Below are 21,209 nucleotides of genomic sequence, written 5' to 3'. Positions count from 1 at the left end.
GACCGTAGATATTGGCGACTTTTAATTTGAACATAAATATCGGAGTTTGTACGTGATCGTTCGTAAGAATAATGCTTCAGAAGGCCTACTAGCCCACGCCAGGCCTGTCACTGACATACATATTCCTTCTTAAAAATATACATGTATCGAGTTTACATTAGGTTTTGTACTAAGTGCTTAACACATGTGGGCCATTCAGAGTGAGGAGTAGTTGGGGCTCGATCCTCAGTCTTCTAATCGCAGGGCGGGATAAATTACCGTAATATACCAATATCATTAAGTTCGATTATTTTCGAATTTAATATTAGCGCAAATTTAGCAGATTTAATAATAGCGCAAAACTCTTATAGATTCCTATTTTTAAGAGGTACTTAAAATATTACCTTCAGTTTGCGTATGGGGGATCGAACCTCTACCACTTGCGTTGAATTACCTTCATGGGTTCAGTGACTTACAAAAGTGACTTGACAGTTCCGCAGAGGAGCTCACCATTTCATCGGAGAGGTGATGGGTGAAGCAGGTGAAGGTGGCCTCGCCTCCCACCTGCGCCAGGATCTCTGTGTTGTTCTGCACCTGAAGGTCAGGAGGCACTGCAGTGTTGAGGGTCAAGGCAGCCGCCCACACATCCTCGTCCTCCCGACGATGCTGAGACTCTCCCCATCCTCCACCTGACGAGGGTGAGCCCTCCACCACGCCGCTCTCTCCTCTCACCTCACCCTTGCCTGCAAATGGATTAATTCGAGAATTAATCCCAGTAGGGTAAGTTATCAGAGAAAACAATGTATGGAGGTTATTCAAAAAGAGAAGTGTAATCATTATTATGACCATTAGGGACCCGGCACCATGAAGTAAATACACTCACTCCTCCCTTGTTGATGTTTACATGCTTAAATCTGTGTCATTAAAACACTTAGTGCCACACAGTGCCTGGGGAATGGGAAGCAATCACCGTGCATTCGAGGAAGAGTACCTCTAAATCTCTGGATCAACAGCCTTTCACTGACATTTAAAAAAAAAAAATTGTTATAATACAAGGCCTTGTGAAGCGTATTTTAAATGTGGTTTTGAGGTGTTCCAGAGTTAATTTCTAGCAAAGTCTCAGAGCTATATGTGGGATCATGTGTATGGAGATCCATATGTGGAGCTGTATGGAGATCCATATGTGGAGCTATATGGAGGTACATATGTTTAGCCATGAATACAGAAATACATATAGACAGCCATATATGAAGATACACACAGAGAGCAAGGTATGGACGCTACATTGGACACAGACTGGGTAACACAGGTTTGACACGGACACAATTTAGCCAGACAATTTTTGTTCACAAACTCGAAAGCAATATTATAGGGGGCCATAGTGGGGTCATTTAACCGTACGAGCAAAGTATTATATGGGTTAATTATTTTGGCTCCACACATTAAGGAAAAAAATTCATTTTACCTCATTCATGATGTGAACCTCCATTCAATTAAATAATTTTATATATATATATATATATATATATATATATATATATATATATATATATATATATATATATATATATATATATATATATATATTATATATTATATTTGTGTGTGTGTATGTATGTTACGTCTGACATTAATTTTTAATTTATAGGCACAATATTTTGCAAGGTGCAGTTATATTAATTATTTACTCATTAGTGCATATATATTCATAATCGTTTTAATATATACAATCTATTCATTAGCATAGTCTATAAATTCCGTTTACATTACACAGGGAGGCATAATTATTAGTGGATATATTCATATTACAGTAATAATCATCTAGGTAATATTGATAAATAATAATAATAATCATAACACTGTTTAGTGTAACATAATTGTCAGTGAAGGAATAAACGGGGTTATTGTATATAATATAAATCGGTTCTTTATCGAGGGAGAAATATTACCTAGGAATATGTAGCGATATTTAAGAGCTATCAATATTCTGCCGTAAATTTCAGGGGCCACAGCTCTTTGATTAAAATTCCTAGGCTCAATATTCCAGGATGAAAATCATAAAGGGCAATATGTTCAGCTATTACACTCAGTATTTTGCCAGTGTAAAGTTATAATCATCACTGATCAAACATAGTACTGAGGCCTCTGCTTATGAGGTAATGTTCAGAATTATCATTATTATTAAAGGGAATCATTACATTTCTTACATTGTAGATCTCTGCTATCTTGTTGTTATATATACTTTTTTCACTCGTAACTATATAGTCATAATATATTTTCTACTTAGTTTACAGCAAAAATATCTTCCATCTTTCTACATGTATTATTCTTTGTGTGCTTGCTTGCTGTGTTATTTATATATATATATATATATATATATATATATATATATATATATATATATATATATATATATATATATATATATATTAATTAACTCTTGGTCAATTGGCAAGAACTCGTTTAAAATCAAGTCCTTTCTAAAATTTTCTCTTATACGTTTAAAGATATATTTTTTTTCATTTATGTTAATGTAAAAAATAATAATTTTGTAACAAAAGAACCTTAGAAAACTTGTCTAACCTTTTTAACAAGCGTAATTTAATTTAGCCTAATCCAACTAAATACATTTTAGATAAGTTTACAATAATTTAATAATAAACAAACAAAATGAAATATATTTTTTTCGTTAGGTTCAGAATGATTTTTTACGAAATTATTACATATACAAATTTTCGTTTGCCTTATTCGGCAAGAGGTACGTTGCTATTTAAACCAAAATCGCAAGTTTAACCTATTCGGCACGACATACATATATAAACGTATACATACTTATATAAACATATACATATATAAACATACATAAACACTCACAATTCATAATTTGCCTATAAGCAATATGAACAGCGAGCATAAGTACATGGACCTGCTTCTATCTCCCTGAACTCGATTCAAGTATCATACGTTCCTGTCACAGATATGACAAGTGTATACATTGGTTAACTCCTCCAAAACCAGCGCTACACATATACGCTGAATCCAATGCAATGTATAAATGGAATTCTCAGTAATATTGAGACAAACCCAGAGTGGTACAGCAGTTTATTTACACTCTCGGGGTATTTCCCAGCAGGGTTATCGGTTGAACATTTAGGTGGGTGGGAGGTGTCTCCTCCACTGTATATATGCTGATAGCAGAATATTGATTTCTCACTCAGCTCAGGAGGTGATGGTGGGGGGGTTGTAAGCCGAGCATTGTCTTGCTTGTCCATTATGTAGCGGAAGCCAAACTGATGATAATGCTTCTGAATATACAGTATGTATGCGTGTTTGTATATGTGTGTGTGTGTGTGTGTGTGTGTGTGTGCGCGCGCGCGCGCCTGTGTCTGCATGTGTGTGTGTTTAGGGGGGTGTACTAGAGGGAGGAGTGTAGGTGTGTGTTTGTTAGTTATCATTTTGTCTTAGGCACATGTCGACTAGACACTTGGCCTGTTTTGTATGCGTGTGTTTGTTTGTGCGCGCGCGTGTGTGTGTGTGTGTGTGTGTGTGTGTGTGTGTGTGTGTGTGTGTGTGTGTGTGTGTGTGTGTGTGTGTGTGTGTGTGTGTGTGTGTGTGTGTGTGTGTGTGTGTACTCACCTAATTGTACTCGCCTAACTGTGGTTGCAGGGGTCGAGACTCAGCTCCTGGCCCCGCCGAGTGCTACTAGGTCCTCTCTCTCCCTGCTCCATGAGCTTTATCATACCTCATCTTAAAGATATGTATGGTTCCTGCCTCCATTACCTCACTTGCTAGGCTATTTCACTTCCTGACTACTCTATGACTGAAGAAATAAATACTTCCTAACATCCCTTTGACTTATCTGGGTCTTCAACTTCCAATTGTGACCCCTTGTTTCTGTGCCCTCTCTCTGGAACATCCTGTTTGTCCACCTTGTCTATTCCACGCAGTATTTTGTATGTCGTTATCATGTCTCCCTAACCCTCCTGTCCTCCAGTGTCGTAAGGCCGATTTCCCTTAACCTTTCTTCATAGGATATTTCCCTTAGCTCCGGAACTAACCTTGTCGCAAACCTTTGCACTTTCTCTAATTTCTTGACGTGCTTAATCAAGTGTGGGTTCCAAACTGGTGCTGCATACTCCAGTATGGACCTGACGTACACGGTGTACAGTGTCTAGAACGATTCCTTACTAAGGTATCGGAACGCTGTTCTCAGGTTTGCCAGGCGCCCATATGCTGCAGCAGTTATCTGGTTGATGTGTGTTTCCGGAGACGAACTCGGTGTTATACTCGCCCCAAGATCTTTCTCCTTGAGCGAGGTTTGCAGTCTTTGGACACCTAGCCTATACTCCGTCTGCAGTCTTCTGTGCCCTTCCCCGATCTTCATGACTTTGTATTTGGAGGGGTTAAATTCAAGTAGCCAGTTTCTGAACCACGTGTCCAGTCTGTCCAGGTTTCTCTGAAGTCCTGCCTGGTCCTCATCTGATTTAATTCTCCTCATTAACTTCACATCATCTGCGAACAGGGACACTTCTGAGTCTATCCCTTCCATCATGTCATTCGCATGTACCAAAAATAGTACTGGTCCTAGGACCGACCCCTGTGGGACCCCGCTCGTCACGGGTGCCCACTGTGATACCTCATCACGTACCATGGCTCGATGTTGCCTCCCTGTCAGGTATTCTCTGATCCATTGCAGTGCCCTTCCTGTTATATGCGCCTGATCCTCTAGCGTCTGCACTAATATCTTGTGAGGAACTGTGTCTAAGGCCTTCTTGCAGTCCAAGAAGATGCAATGATCCCACCCCTCTCTCTCGTGTCTTTCTGTTACTTTATCATGAAACTCCAGTAGGTTTGTGACACAGGATTTGCCTTCCATAAATCCGTGCTGTGTGTGTGTGTGTGTGTGTGTGTGTGTGTGTGTGTGTGTGTGTGTGTGAGAGAGAGGGAGAGAGGGAGAGAGGGAGAGAGGGAGAGAGAGAGAGAGAGAGAGAGAGAGAGAGAGAGAGAGAGAGAGAGAGAGTGAGAGTGTGAGTGAGTTCACCGTGTGCTAGAATAGTGGTTCATGTGCTTGTCCCCCACAGCAGCAGCAGCAGCCGCCGCAGCTGAAGCAGCAGGCGCAGCAGCAGCAGAAGCAGCAGCAGCAGCCGCCGCAGCAGCCGCCGCCGAATCAGTAGCAGCAGCAGCAGCATCCCAGCTACTGAGACTGCATTACAGAAAGGTTGAGCAGATGTTAAGTAGCGTAGTGGCGGAGCTCGCTCTGGCAACACACATTGTTTATAATCATCTTATATTCATGAAGAAATTTTTCCACTGAGGAGGAAACACAGAGCCTACCACAACACTTTTATATTTCTGTATCAATATCACTATCATAGTCTCTGGGAAGCGCTACACACGCAGGGGTCAAACACTAAGGAATGGAAAACGATCAGTTTTGACCACTGGAAGAGTTGAGATGCTCCAGCTCCTTGGAGGAAGAGCCTCCCACTAACATCCATGTGGAACAAGTTTCATGCTAAATAAAGCGAGTCGGCCAAGCCAACCTACAAGATTTTTTTTTTTATGGAAATACATCATACAATGATAGATATACGTATATTAATCTGTATTTTACAATTTTAATGTTACTCCAAAACTATTTTGGCAACCTGGCCGCAGCTACAGGATGATGGATCTATTAATATAAACAAAACTAAGCACTAAACCCATCAGAGTCATACAACGGATGGTATCTTGAATTAATAAACATTAAATAACAATAAACTAATAAACAAATAAATAATAGTAATTAATAATTAATAAAAATATTAATTATAAGTCAGAAATCAGAAATAAACACATTTATCCGCTTAGAACATTATCTGAAACCTTGTAATTATTATTATAATTACGAGAAAGCACTAAACCTGCAGGGGTCATACTGTGCCTGACAAATGGGAGCCAAGATAAGGGAATGGACTACAATTCCCTAACAGGTACTTCAAAGTCATCAAGGTACTTCTCCTCTATCGAAGGGGACTATTTTCTGTCTTGCCCTTGGTTACAGAAAAGGGCTCTATATTCAAGGAATCAGAGCCACCTATGGATTTAGCGCTCCCCATGAGTTTAATAATTGTTTGTTATTGTGAAGCCGACACCAGGCCTTCTGTAATGGAGGTCTCTCGTTTCGCCAACAATCACCAACAATATTTTGCTCGAAAGCCGGGAGAGAAATTACAACATTTCGATCTAGTGGCCTCTGAAATATCATATCAGAACCTGTATTTTCGATATTGCGATTTAAAATTAACTTTTTTTTCAATTTGTCGGATGATTCAGCTGAAAGGCTTTGTTTCCAACTTTGTAATTAAACGCTTAAAATGAATTTTTGCCATTCTTTCACATATATGGCCCAACTTTTTCCTGCTGGCAGATTAAATGACATGCTCTCTGCCTGCCAAAGTCGACCAATTTTTGTTGACAAGGCTATTTCCATGTTGTATTCATTATTAGTGTTAGCAGGTAGTCCACGGTGAAATGTTGTGGGAGCGCCGTGGTAGAGGACAGCAACACCTGACTCACGACACAAGCCACAGCTATATCACAGCCCTGATGTCACGGCCCTGATGCTAAACTCTTGATGCTACAGCTCTTATTCCATGCGCTTGATGCCACAGCCATGTCACTCCGCCCCTGATGGCAAATCCCTTATTCATCATTCCCTGAACCTATCAGCATCGCGGAGAAATGATAATGTCTAGCAGAACGGTTCCTGTCCACTGATAAAACATCCCACATCATATATCCGACGAAGTAGCGGCGGTAATTGCCAGCGCTCGATCCCGCGAGTCCGGAATATCACACGTCTGATGCTGCATCACAGCGGCGTCACGGCGACAAAAAGCAATATTTGCGATTGACAGTTCTCGCTATGTGAGAGAGAGAGAGAGAGAGAGAGAGAGAGAGAGAGAGAGAGAGAGAGAGAGAGAGAGAGAGAGAGAGAGAGAGAGAGAGAGAGAGAGAGAGAGAGAGAGAGAGGAGACCTCTGTCAATGATATTAGTTCAATGGTGACACGGTGTTTTTTTTGTTTGTTTAACCTCACCACGTAGGTAATCTACTCTCTTTGCAAATCATTGTGATTTGTGGCGCTGCAGTGTGATCTATGAATTTGTATCGCGAGTTGTAGCATTGTAGTGTGATTTTACGACTTTTCATTGTGATCTGTGGTGCTGTAGTGTGATTTATGGGTTTGCATAGTGATTTGTGGTGATGTGTGATTCATATATCTTCATGAGATGTGATTTATTGCGCTATATTGTGATTTGTGTTGTATTTTGATTTATTGTGCTGCATTGTGATTTATTATATTGTGATACTGTGCAGAATTGCTATTTAAGGTGCTGTATGGTGATTTTTTTTGTACTGTATTGTGATTTATTCTGATAGTTATTTATGGTGCTGTATGACTCACGAAATCGTAATGACACGATTGCAAACAAACCATACCATGGGCGGGGATAGAACCCGCGATCAGAGAGTCTCAAAACTCCAGACCGTCGCGTTAGCCACTGGACCAGCTAGCCACAATAAGATTCGTCCAACTAGGTATATTTCTGTATCGTCGTGTATCGTGCTGTGTCGTGCTGTAGTATGCTGTGTCGTGCTGTAGTATGCTGTATCGTGCTGTAGTGTGTAGTATCGTGCTGTAGTGTGCTGTATCGTGTTGTCGTGTGTTGTATCGTGCTGTAGCGTGCTGCAACGTGATTCAATGGGATTACTGTTGACCACTAATCCAGAACCCAGTGTGGAAGGATGAGTATGTGACTGAAGAAGTCTACTGTGTGAGCGAAACGTTCCAACAGTAAAGATAACACACTGTCGGCGTTTTATACTATTTTCAACACAGATGATAAATGCTTAATTTTTCTCCTCGTTGTAATTCCGAAGTGTTTATAAACAGCTTGAATTATGTAGATCTTAAATTTCAATTTTAGTGAGGGTTTGTGCATGTGTTGGGAGTGGGTGTCTGGGTTGGGAGTGGGTGTCTGGGTTGGGAGTGGGTGTCTGGGTTGGGAGTGGGTGTCTGTGTGCTGGGAGTGGGTGTGTGTGCTGGGAGTGGGTGTCTGGGTTGGGAGTGGGTGTCTGGGTTGGGAGTGGGTGTCTGTGTGCTGGGAGTGGGTGTCTGTGTGCTGGGAGTGGGTGTCTGTGTGCTGGGAGTGGGTGTGTGTGCTGGGAGTGGGGGTGTGTGTGCTGGGAGTGGGTGTGTGTGTGCCGGGAGTGGGTGTGTGTGTGCCGGGAGTGGGTGTGTGTGTGCTGGGAGTGGGTGTGTGTGTGCTGGGAGTGGGTGTGTGTGTGCTGGGAGTGGGTGTGTGTGTGCTGGGAGTGGGTGTTTGTGTGCTGGGAGTGGGTGTTTGTGTGCTGGGAGTGGGTGTTTGTGTGCTGGGAGTGGGTGTTCGTGTGTGGGAAGTGACACTTGTGTATATTTCAGAACATTTACTGAAGGACACTTTTCCCCAGGAGTTCAGAGAGGGTGTTAGTAGGGAGGGAAGGTGTATGTACCCGGGGCTGGACGGGCGTCCATGCCAGTGCAAAATAGGAGGGGGAAGTATTGCAAGGAGTGTTTATGTGGTAGAGTTTATGCTGTGGGAGAGAGGGTGGGGTTCATGCTGTGGGAGAGAGGGTGGGGTACATGCTGTGGGAGAGAGGGTGGGGTACATGCTGTGGGAGAGAGGATGAGGTTCATGTTGTGGGAGAGAGGGTGGGGTCCGTGCTGTGGGAGAGGGTGTGGGGTCCATGCTGTGGGAGAGAGGGTGGGGTCCATGCTGTGGGAGAGAGGGTGGGGTCCATGCTGTGGGAGGGTGGGGTCCATGCTGTGGGAGAGAGGGTGGGGTCCATGCTGTGGGAGAGAGGGTGGGGTCCATGCTGTGGGAGGCTGGGGTCCATGCTGTGGGAGAGTGGGGTCCATGCTGTGGGAGGGTGGGGTCCATGCTGTGAGAGGGTGTGGTCCATGCTGTGGGAGAGAAGGTGGGGTCCATGCTGTGGGAGAGTGGGGTCCATGCTGTGGGAGAGAGGGTGGGGTCCATGCTGTGGGAGAGAGGGTGGGGTCCATGCTGTGGGAGAAAGGGTGGAGTCCATGCTGTGGGAGAGAGGGTGGGGTCCACACAGTGGGAGAGAGGGTGGGGTCCATGCTGTGGGAGAGAGGGTGGGGTCCACGCTGTGTTGGGGAGGAGAGAGTGGGGTCCAAAGAGTGTTGGGGAGGAGAGAGAGGGGTCCACGCAGTGTTGGGGAGGGGGGGAAGGAGCAAGTCTTATCAAACACCCGCACACATACAACAGTAATTTGGGCACTAAGGCAAAATAAAGAACAGTTTGAGAGGGCTAGAGTGAGCTCCACTGATAACGCAGCTTCTTTGTTAGCGGTTTTGTAAATGTGGAGAGAGAGAGAGAGAGAGAGAGAGAGAGAGAGAGAGAGAGAGAGAGAGAGAGAGAGAGAGAGAGAGAGAGAGAGAGAGAAACACGAAACTAAGCCTCAGTAGTACCACTCTTACTGAACCATAGCTGGAGCTGCCTGCCTGTTACATTAGGGCGAGTGTTTCCCCGGTGAGAAAACTGTAAACATTGGAGCCAGTGTTACAACCATGGGAGAAGCTCCCTGTCGTTGCTGCTGCTGCCGACTGCGATCTCGACAACACAGGAAAGGCAAGACAAAATGCAATGAGTATAAATGAGAGCAAGAGGACTGAGAAGAAAAAACATGATGAAAAAATGAAACAGTAACAGGAAATTGTACAATCATAAACGTATGGACATTAAAAAATAAAAAAACGGGAAGCCAAATAATAGGAGAACGCAATAAAAACAAAACTAAAAACGCAAATAAAACTAACGCAAACAAAAAACTAGCACAAACGCAAACCAATCAATAACGCAAAGATCAACGCAAATAAAAAATAAGAAAGCAAGCAGACACAAAACTAAGACGCAGCAAACACAGAGGTGGAGACCTAAAGGCGTGTAAGGCAGTTCAGGTGGCGGTGTTATACCCGAGTTTATTACTTTCATTAAGGCCACAGCCACTAAGTTGGTTAATATGTGGCTTAATGTGTTTAAGAAGACAAACCCAAATTGGGTCCAGGAAGACCAGCTATCTTGCAAGCATTTTCTCATCTCATTTTGTTGTTTAAATGGACAAGCACATTTATAAAAATTGAATTGCTATTTACACACACACACAGGGGAGCCGTGACTCGACCCCTGCAACCACAGCTAGGTAAGTACGGTATGGCAGACCTTTTATCTAAAGAAACATAATTACGACACACGATACTCAAGAGGACTGGACTGAGCAGATAATAGACTGAAATACGAGGCACAGGGGAAACAGGGAGGGCGAAAAGGAAAACACGGATGGAGGCTAAAGACACTAGGTGATAAGCGAAATAAGCTAAGTGAGGAAATGGTTAAAGCAAATTCGATACACAGTTTTAAAAGCGGTTATGAAAGTGTCCAAGCCAGAACTCGATAATTACGCAGTCTGAAGTTTTGAGAGGCGGGGATCAGGAGCTGAGACTCAACCCCCAAACACAACTAGGTGAGGACATGTAGAAATGTTGATAAAAATCAGCAAATGGGCAGGAAGTACAGCAGTTTCTTGCCTTCCTTTATCTTCATGAATATCTATCTAGGTTTGAAAAGAAAAGGTTTAGTAAGTTTGTGGACTTCAAGGTCGGAAGTGGTTGGTGTGTTACGTCCTGTAGACCTCGGGGGTTTAGGGACAGTCTTCCGTGTCAAGAACCATCGTCCCGAATCCTTTGTCGGCTGTGGTGACGGATGGAATCATTTTTGTCGGCTGTTGTGACGGACGGAATCATCTTTGTCGGGTGCGGTGATGGATGGAATCATCTTCGTCGGGTGCGGTGACGGATTGAATCACCTTTGTCGGATGTTTACCTGGAGTTTACCTGGAGAGAGTGCCGGGGGTCAACGCCCCCGCGGCCCGGTCTGTGACCAGGCCTCCTGGTGGATCAGAGCCTGATCAACCAGGCTGTTGCTGCTGGCTGCACGCAAACCAACGTACGAGCCACAGCCCGGCTGATCAGGAACTGACTTTAGGTGCTTGTCCAGTGCCAGCTTGAAGACTGCCAGGGTCTGTTTGGGAATCCCCTTATGTGTGCTGGGAGGCAGTTGAACAGTCTCGGGCTGACACTTATTGTATGGTCTCTTAACGTGCTAGTGACACCTGCTTCTCATTGGGGGATGGTGCATCGTCTGCCAAGTCTTTGCTTTCGTAGTGAGTGATTTTCTAGTGCAAGTTCGGTACTAGCCCTCTAGGGTTTTCCCGGGGTTTTAATCATGTATCTCTCCTCCTGCGTTCCAGGAATACAGGTTTGGAACCTCAAGCGCCCCCCAGTAATTGAGGTGTTTTATCTCCGTTATGCGCGCCGTGAAAGTTCTCTGTACATTTTCTAGGTCAGCAATTTCACCTGCCTTGAAAAGTACTGTTAGTGTGCAGCAATATTCCAGCCTAGATAGAACAAGTGACCTGAAGAGTGTCATCATGGGCTTGGCCTTGGCTGTGGTGACGGATGGAATCATCTTTGGTCACGGTGTTGAGTTCAAGAAAGTGACGACGAGGCCAAAACCAAACTCGAAATTCCAGCAACAGTTGTATAAAGTCCTGTTTGGTACTCCATATCAGGAGACATTATGGAGACAGTTGAAGACAATGGCTCTCGCATCTCTGTGTAAAAGGATCTCACGGACTCTGTCCCAGGTTCTCCTCTATGACCTATACGGGAACAGTGCATTTTTTTTTTTAACAATTCTCCAAGCTTGTCCTCACATCTTTGCATAGCTTTGTTGCTTCTGAATATCGTGAATTATTCCAGCCACTGTATTCTGACTATTCGCCAGTGTATCCTGAGTGGATCACGTCATGAGCCCATCTACCCGCCCCCCGAACGCCGCCCCGTTTTCAAAGAGCCCCCGCCCCCCCCCCTTCCCCCCTCTCTCTCTCTCTCTCTCTCTCTCTCTCTCTCTCTGCTTATAAAAAGACTCATCGTCATCCTCCACTACCACCACCTCCTCCTCATCCTCCACCTCCTCGTCCTCGTCCTCCACCCTCACTCCCTCCCTCTTCCCTACCGGGATTTTCATAAATTTTGTTTTACGTTTTTTAGTGTCGGTCTCGGCCATTTTTCACGTCAGTCCTCTCGATCGCTAATGGGTAGCCGTAACTAGCCTCGTCTGGTGGGTGAGTGGGTCTTTGATAGTGAGGTATATATATATATATATATATATATATATATATATATATATATATATATATATATATATATATCACAAAAAAAGTGGGGGTTTTCACAGCTGCTCTTTTCATGACACTGTGCCTTTGGGGGATTCAAGAGAAGTTTCAGAGATTGGTGGGTGAATTTGGGGGGGAAAAAAAAAGAAAATTAAAGGTGAATACAGGAAAAGAAAGGGTTTGGGGGGATAAAAAAAAGATTAGGGGGATGAAAGATTGAATATCGATTGGAGGGAGAGAGTATGGAGGAGGTGAACGTATTCAGATATTTGGGAGTGGGCGTCAGCGGGGGTGGTCTATGAAAAAATGAGGAATCATAGAATTGATGAGGGAAAAAGAGGAGTGGTAATTTTGGAGTCTGTGGAGACAAAGAACTTTTTCCTTTGGGGGGAGGGGGAAAGTTGAGAGATAGTTTTTCCAACGCCTTATATTTTAAAAGGGGGGGATGAATGTTGCAGGGGGGAAGGCTGAGGGTGGAGTGCTGCTGAGGGGAATGTGTGGGGGAAATAATGAGAGAATCGAGTTTGGGAATTTGAGGAGGTGCGGATTACCAAAAATTTTTCCAGAGGGCTGAGGAAGGGGGTTGTTGAGGGGGTTTCGACATGAGAGAAATGGAGGAAAGAATGATCAAGAGGTATCAGTCTGTAGGAAGGAAGGGGGGTGGGGGCGGCCTAGGGCTGGAGGAGGGGGGAAAGGGGGTTTTGGAGGGGCGACTTCCCAGGCATGGGGAGTGTGTTTGAAGGGGGAATGGAGACAAAAAGGTTTTAAACTTAGGCTGTTGGAGGGAGCAAAGTAACATTTTGAAGGACTAGGAAAATGCAGGGCCCGGGCTTGAGTCCTGAGATGGGGAAATACAGTCCTGCACTCTGAAGGAGGGGTTTAAGTTGGTTTAAAACTGTGTAAAGCACCCTCTGGGACAGTGATGGGGGGAATGATGGGGTTTTTTTTGGGCCAATTTCCTTTGGGGGAATTTTGATAATAAAAAAAAAATATATATATATGTTAAAAACAAAAAAAGTATTTGGGTTTGAAAAATTGTCGGAACCAGACAATGATAGTTTTTTGACAATGAGTAGTCAGAAAGCCTTGGGAAATTTTATACTTTTCAGTTTGTTTTGCATATTTTAAAATCACCCGTTTTTATCAAAAATTTATTAAAATATATATATAATATATATATATATATATATATATATATATATATATATATATATATATATATATATATATTTGTTGGTGAATAGGGAAAAATTGTGATTTTTTGCTTAAAAAGCAACGCCTTCTTCCGAATAGGGAAGCAAAATTTTGTATCAATTTTTGTAAATATTATTGTGTTTATTAAAATTTTTAAAAATTATTAAAATTATTTTGGTGGATTAACAAATTAAACTGGTTTTTTATAAAAAGGTTTTTTAAGTTTTCAAGGTTCTTTTGGGAAAAATTATTTTTTTACATTAACAAATGAAAAATATATCTTTTAAAAATATAAGAGAAAATTTTTAAAGGACCTATTTTTAAAAGATTTTTGCTGATTGACCAGTTTTTTTATTCCCAATGAAAAATAAAATATATTCAAAACAGAAGGCTAGGTTACCACTGGACAACAACAAGGTTTTAAGTCTAGAGCCAGGGTGACGACGTCCGAAGATTGAAGATTGAGGTAATAACAACCAATCTTGCACCTCGAGTGAAAAGTCTAGTTAGTGTGTGTTGGGCGTGACGGATCACCCCGCAGGCGGTTCCAGGAAATGACTCGTTCACCAAGACAACAGAATACTAGTTGTGAGATAGATTATTAGTTCCCTGAATAAGCATACCGTGACGAAGACGGCTACTTTACTCACATTAAAATTCTGAGCTTTATAAATAATACGTATGATATACTAGGATATTTATCGAGGAGACGTTTTACTCCAGGAGCTTCATCAATCAAGTAAACAACACAGCTAACACACTGGGCTAGGAACATCAACGCCCTTCACAATTAAGGAACTTTTAGGGTATAAAAACTTCAAAATACCCTGAATTTAAAGCAGGATTACATATAACCGTGTGAAGAATATGGAGAGGTTATGGGGGAAACTTTATTTTAGTTGATGAACATGGGGAGACAATTGGGATCAGGTGAATGAAACAAAATGCCAACTACTTGTTGAACTAAAACTTCAGTCTGCACTGAATCGTGCGGCTAGACTGGTATTTTCACTCCCAACTGGGGTTCCCTCTAGTCCCTACTTGAATGAGCTCCCTGTCAAGGTAAGAATTGAAATTAAATTCTGTTTATTAACATTTAAAGCTATTAAATTTACTGTACCCAAGTAACTTGGTCATATGCTTGTACTTTTTACATCCCGCTCGGGTATGTTCCTGCGAATTGTCGCTGACCCTTTTATACTGAGTGAGCCTTGTGCTGTTGGGGAGAAATCATTCGCAGAAAGAGCCTTTTTAAGTAGCTTCTAGACTGTTCATCAAGGCGCCAGTGTCTTAAGAGAGAAGAATCTGTTCACTTTTTCAAGTCTCCATCCTAGATCTTATGACCCTGATGATCTTAATGTCACTCTTGACGAGTTTCTTGAAAGAACATGTAGTTTCATTTTGGACTTTTTACCTAAACACTGCAATCAGATGCGATGGAAGCCCCGTTCCACTGCATCTGATTTTTCTCTCTCTCAGAACCACTACACAAGCTTTGTATTAGCACAATGTTTCCTCACTAAACATCGTAGTACAGCAAGTACATCTTATTCACATGCCGATATTTGAAAATTTTTTTCTGTCTCTCCCCACATACGCAGTTGGGGTAAACATAAACCTAAAACCACGCCCACGGACTAACTAAATTCCCTTTCCTTCTAGGATGAGACCACTTAAGCAAGAGGGAAACTGGTCAAGGGGTGACCCTTTTGAATACATGCGAAAAAGGGGGGAGAATGGGGGGTATTCAACAAGGGTCTGAGGGTTGGGATTAGCCAGGCTTGTTAGAGATGGACAGCAGCTGTGTATAAGCTGTTATACCCACCCACCAAGCTGAGGGCAGGTGGGTGGTGGTGTCAGCTGGTGGTGGTGTCAGCTGGTGGTGGTTGTTACTTGGTGGTGATGCTGGTGCCGGATTTATTATTGGTTGTGTCACGTAGTGGTATTGTCAAGAGGTGATGTGTGAAAGGTAAAAGAAGAAAAAGTGAAACAATGAGAAGATTTAATTTGGAAAGATTTATATGAATTCAAGATAAACTCAATTAGGAAGAGGGTAAATGAAAGTACATATAGTATGGAAGGAAGGAGCTGTATTAAAAGGAAACAGGAAAAAGAGGCTGTACAACCATACAAAATGAGCAATACAACATACAAAATGAACATACAAAATGAGCAATACAGCATACAAAAAGAGCAATACAGCATACAACATGAGTAATACAACACACGTACTGTTCCATCAGGCAGGCCCTACTCTCATCCAGTCTTTTTCACTCCTGTATCGATCTAACCTATTTTCACAGCCAGCCAGCTTTATTTCTATTAATTTATAACTGTTATGACAAACCACCGCCTCTCAATATACAATTTCGAATACAGACTTTGTTAAATTTGATTCCAATCTTTTGAGTTAGATATTTTCACCACCTTGTTTAAATCGCAGTTCTTTATTCTCGTCATCCAGTTGCCCATCGCTAGTACACAAAAAAAATTCTAAGACGTTAACTTTGTCGTCATCCTCTCTCTCTCATCCAAAGAATTATGTTTCCAAACACTTGTGGGCCAGTTTTACCCATCAAAATAAGACCCGGAGCGACTGGGGGCCCTCCGGGGAAAAAAACTGACTTAATTTGCCCGAAATGTCGAAACAAGGGGCTTTCTATATACTAAAGCAAAAGGCCCGCATACACTGTACATGTACTTGTAGAAACATTATTATTATTAATTCAGTAGCATGGACCCCAGAGCTGCTCCTCAACTTTAAACCCAGTGAACTGTTAACTGATAACTGTTCTTCATGCTGATCTCTCTATTTATGCATTCAAACTCTTGTCTCTTGGTCAGCCAGGAACTTCTCTGAATATCATGCTGCTACTTTGGCCACTATTTTGTGTATCGGTTTTATGTGCGGGAAATCCCTTTCCCAAAGGCTTACTTTAAAATCAAAATCCAGTGGGGAAAAAAGCTGTTTGAACGCGTATGTAAAGTCTTGAAACTCATTGCTCACATTTTAAGATGACTTCGAAAAGCTTGTGATCGATTCCAGTAATTTGCCTACTAATGAGTTCAGGCAGATAGGATGGTAATTTGAAGCTAATGACCTCACCACCCTTATTTTGTAAAGAAGGATCACACTGAACTATCTTCAGCAGCGCAAGATACCAGTTTGCAATGCTTTATTAAGCAGTTTACCAAGTTTCTATTTGTCAAGTTCGTGGAAGCCACTGAATCGTGTCCTGAAGACTTGCTTACATAAATTTATTTGCATCTACTATTGTTAATAATTTCCAGAATTCAAGTAGTCGGTTGTGTAAAAACTGACACGAACTGCTCAGAATGGAGCACATTTCTCCGTCATTTTCAGCAAAAATGTCCCGAGTTTAATTTAAGAGGATCTGTCTCTTTCCAAGTCTTAAGTCTTATATACCTGGAAGATCTCTATCGGATTGGTCTTAAATTCTCTTCGAACTTTATTTTTCGTCTGTTTTTTTCTCGACCTCTCTGTTGATAACTGAAAGAATTAACTTAGATGAACAGTAATAAGACCAATGGAGAGAATAAAGAGAACAGATGTTTATTATATGAAGAGAAATATGTAGTGAAGGAGGTAAACCACTGAACGAAAATTTAATGACACGAAACCTTGCAAAAAAGTTCAACTAACAACTACAGTCTAAACCACCACACTACATCCACATGATTAAATAATTAACTCTCTCCTTAAGCCACCAATAATTGAAGATTATATATATGTCGTGCTGAATAGGTAAAACTTGCGATTTTAGCTTAAATAGCAACGCTCTTCTTGCCGAATAAGGCAAGCGAAAATTTGTGTACGCAATAATTTCGCAAAAATCATTCTGAACATAACGAAGAAAATATATTTCATTGTGTTTGTTTATTAAACTATTGTAAACGTATCTAAAATATATTTAGATGGATTAGACTAAACTAAATTGCACTTGTTATAATAAGGTTAGGCAAGTTTTCTAAGGTTCTTCTGGTACAAAATTATTAATTTTTACATTAACAAAAAGAAAAAAATATATATCTTTAAACGTATAAGAGAAAAACTTTAGAAATGACTTAATTTTAAATGAGTTTTTGATAACTGACGTTTCACCTATTTTGATATATTAAATATATATATATATATATATATATATATATATATATATATATATATATATATATATATATATATATATATATATATATATATATATATTATATATTATATATACATACATGCATACATACAGTCATCTCCCCCTAAGACTACAAACCATAACATGGCTTCCATTACAATAACTCGTCTTGAAGAGGGGATATTTTTCAGGAGGAAGCCATCTGGTGTTATCAGATTGACTCCCCAAGACAAATGAGACAGGATCACTAGAGAAGTCTATTGGAAAGAGATATCTTGGCAAAATGAGATTGTTGAGGATGAAATTTATTGGTAATCTTGCCTTCTCTGGGTCATGGTGGAACCCGTCAGACTGATCTCGAATGTGAAGTAAACGCCCCTCCTGAACCCTAACCTCACGAGATGGAGAGAGGAGAGGAGAGGGGGAGAGGGGAGAGAGAGAGAGAGAGAGAGAGAGAGAGAGAGAGAGAGGAGAGGGGGAAGGAGGAGAGGGGGAGAGGAGAGAGAGAGAGAGAGAGAGAGAGAGAGAGAGAGAGAGAAGAGAGAGAGAGAGAGAGGGAGAGGGAGGAGGAGGGGAGGAGAGAGAGAGAGAGAGAGAGAGAGAGAGAGAGAGAGAGAGAAAGAGAGGAGAAAAGAGGGAAAAAGGGGAGGAGAGAGAGAGAGAGAGAGAGAGAGAGAGAGAGAGAGAGAGAGAGAGAGAGAGAGAGAGAGAGAGAGAGGAGGGAGAGAGAGAGAGGGGGGGGGAGAGAGATTACCTTCATGGCAGATCTCAAGTGTAGTTCTCAATGGAACGGAATCAGCAAGATACCCCCTATTGGGGAAAGTTCCACAAGGAAGCGTGCTGGGTCCATTGTTATGGAATGTCTACTTAAACGACCTTCTTCATCTCATCCCAGAATCACATGCATATGCAGAGACTGTACACTGACATTCACTTATCCAAGAGAAGAAATGCCAGCTGCTCTAAGTACATCAATCACCAGCTGAGAGCTATATCAGCTTGGGGAAATAGATGGCAAGTAACATTTGCACCTGAGAAAACGCAAATGATGATCGTCTCTAGGCAACATGATGGTAATGCTTAGTAGAAAGGATGAAGGGGAGGTTTTGGGCCCCGGGAAAAAAGGATATCCTTGGGGTGAAATTTGACCCCAAACTAACCAGGAAGAACCAGTTGTAAATCTTGCAAAAAAGGCAGCCAGGAAGCTTACAGCCTTCGCTGTATTTTTGCATCTGCTTGACAGGGGTTTGAAGACCCTTACGAGGCAAAGACCTCCACCTTGATTTGCTCCACTTTCTTGGTTTCCTCCCCCCTTCTCATCGGGACGTTGACAGAGAGAAAGAGCAAGACGTCTCATCTCCGCCTGCCCCACCCGGGGATAGATCTGTCATTTCAGCAGAGTTAAACAAGGGGGGATGTGGCCTTTACTTTTATGTACAAGGCCAATATTATAAAAAATAACACTTGGATCACTTCGGAACGTGCCTTTTTATGCCACTGACGGGCGAAAGCGCAACTTCACTCTGGCTGACCTTCTCCAGAAATCACCCATCTGAGATCATAATCCCAGGATGACTAGATGGAAACTTTCTGCAGCAAATGATGTCAACGAGATAAAGTCAGTGATCAAATGAAAATGCTGGCCCACACATGGCCCCAATTCATCCTTTTCCTACTTGTATTTTTCATAACAAAAAAATGCTTTCAAATGAGCTGGTAACAGCCTTGCTTTCCAAAAAGTTAGAACCCAAAACCTGTAAATAGCTTGTAAAAAAGCAGGGACCCCAAATGGGACCCCAATTAAACCCTGTAAAAGGAGGAAGGAAGGAGAGAGAAAAAAAAAAAAAAAAAAATCAATTGCAAAACAACTGCACTGTAGCCCCTCTACCTTTTATACACAAATATAAAGCAGAACGGTCACCCCAGACTCTCAACTCTTGTTTACACAGAAGCCAAATAATTTCTTGCCACTTGCCACTGTGGTCCTAACATTTGTTTAAGGGGTTAGCTTAGATATTACGTATAATTCTCCTTTCAATTTTTCGTTTTCCTTTTTATTTATCTTGCCTTCTTGTAGCTAGTTACAGAGCGCATGTTCCTTGGATCGGTCCTTTCCCGGGCTACCATTCATATTTTCTTTTAATCACTTTCAATTTTATATTTTTTTCTTTTTAGGGTTAATCTAAATCTTACACCTCCCCATAAGAGATTGCACTATAAAGGGTTTTCACCCGGGCGAACCATTAACTACTCCACGGAAGGCAAAGGGGAAGGGGCCGGATAATGTCGTGCCAAAAGGTAAAATTGGTCACTTAGAAGAACTCATTTAAAATTAAGTCCTTTCAAAATTTCTCGTATACTTTTAAAGATACTTTTTTTCATTTATGTTAATATAAAATTACTGATTTTGTCTTAAAAAACCGGAAATTTCCTTTTTATAACAATCTAAATTTTAAATTTCCCTTTACCCAAAAAATATATTTTGATAAGTTTACAGTAATTTAATAAAAAAAAAAAATAAATCATTTTTGTTTGATTCGAATGATTTTGAAATTATGGTCAAAAATTTTGCTTTTTCCCGGAAAAAAGGGTTCTTTTTCCCAAAAATACAAGTTTTACTTATATTGTTTGTCTTTTAAATATATATAATATATATATATATATATATATATATATATATATATATATATATATAATATATATATAATATATATATATATATATATATATATATATATATATTTATATATATATATATATATATATATATATATATATATATATATATATATTTTTTGGGGGGATTTAAAAAGATAAAGAATCACACACAGGGGAGTTTCACAGCTGTCTTGCTATGACACTGTCCCTTTTGGGATTCTAAAAAAGTTGAGGTTGGGGGATGAATTTGGTAGGGTAAAAAAAAAAAAATTAAAAGGGGAATACAGGAAAGAGTAAGGTTATGAGGATAAAAAAAGTTAGGGGGATAAAAGATTGAAATGATTGGGGGGGAAGGGGTATGGAGGATAAGTATTCAGATATTTGGGAGTGGATTTTCGCGGGGGGTCTATGAAAAATGGGGGTGAATCTAGAATTTATGAGGGAAAAGAGGGGGTGCACTTAGGGGGCTGTAGGCGGACTTTGTCCTTGAGGCAAAAAGGGGAATGTATGGTATAGTTTTACCAACGTCTTAAGGGTGTAAGCGGGGGGATGAATGTTGGGGGGAGAAGGCTGAGGCAGTGGGAGTATGTCTGGGGCAATTTTGGTGTGAATATAATGCAGAGAATCGTAGTTTGGGAAATTAAAGGGGGTGCGGGATTACCAAAACTGTTGTCCAAAGGGCTGAGGAGGGGTTGTTGAGGTGGTTGGACTTTGGGGAAAAATGGAGCAAAAAAACATTCAAAAGTGTATGCTGTAGTGGGGAAGGCGGGGTAGGGGTGGCCTAGGAAAAGGTTTGGGGGGAGGAAGGGGGGTTTTGGGGGAGGGGGGGACTTGCAGGCATTGAGCGTGTTTGACAGGGGGAATGGAGACAAATGGTTTAATACATGACGTGCTGTTGGAGTGTGAGCAAAGTAAATTTATGAAGGTTCAGGGAAACCCCGGCAGCC

General features: G+C 41.4%; 1 protein-coding gene across 1 annotated transcript in view; it reads right to left on the bottom strand.

Moving 5' to 3' along the window:
• LOC128699365 (transmembrane and immunoglobulin domain-containing protein 1-like) overlaps positions 1-21,209 on the bottom strand; it is a 152,323-nt gene that overhangs the window by 60,575 nt on the left and 70,539 nt on the right. The window contains exon 2 of the mRNA XM_053792037.2: positions 490-722. Within this exon, the coding sequence (XP_053648012.1) occupies positions 490-722 (233 nt within the window). The remainder of the gene's footprint in view (positions 1-489; positions 723-21,209) is intronic.

The sequence above is a fragment of the Cherax quadricarinatus genome, chromosome 61, assembly GCF_038502225.1.
Source record: "Cherax quadricarinatus isolate ZL_2023a chromosome 61, ASM3850222v1, whole genome shotgun sequence".
Lineage (NCBI taxonomy): Eukaryota > Metazoa > Arthropoda > Malacostraca > Decapoda > Parastacidae > Cherax > Cherax quadricarinatus.
Note: the sequence above shows the minus strand (reverse complement) of the source record. Positions and strands in the feature narration are given on the sequence as shown.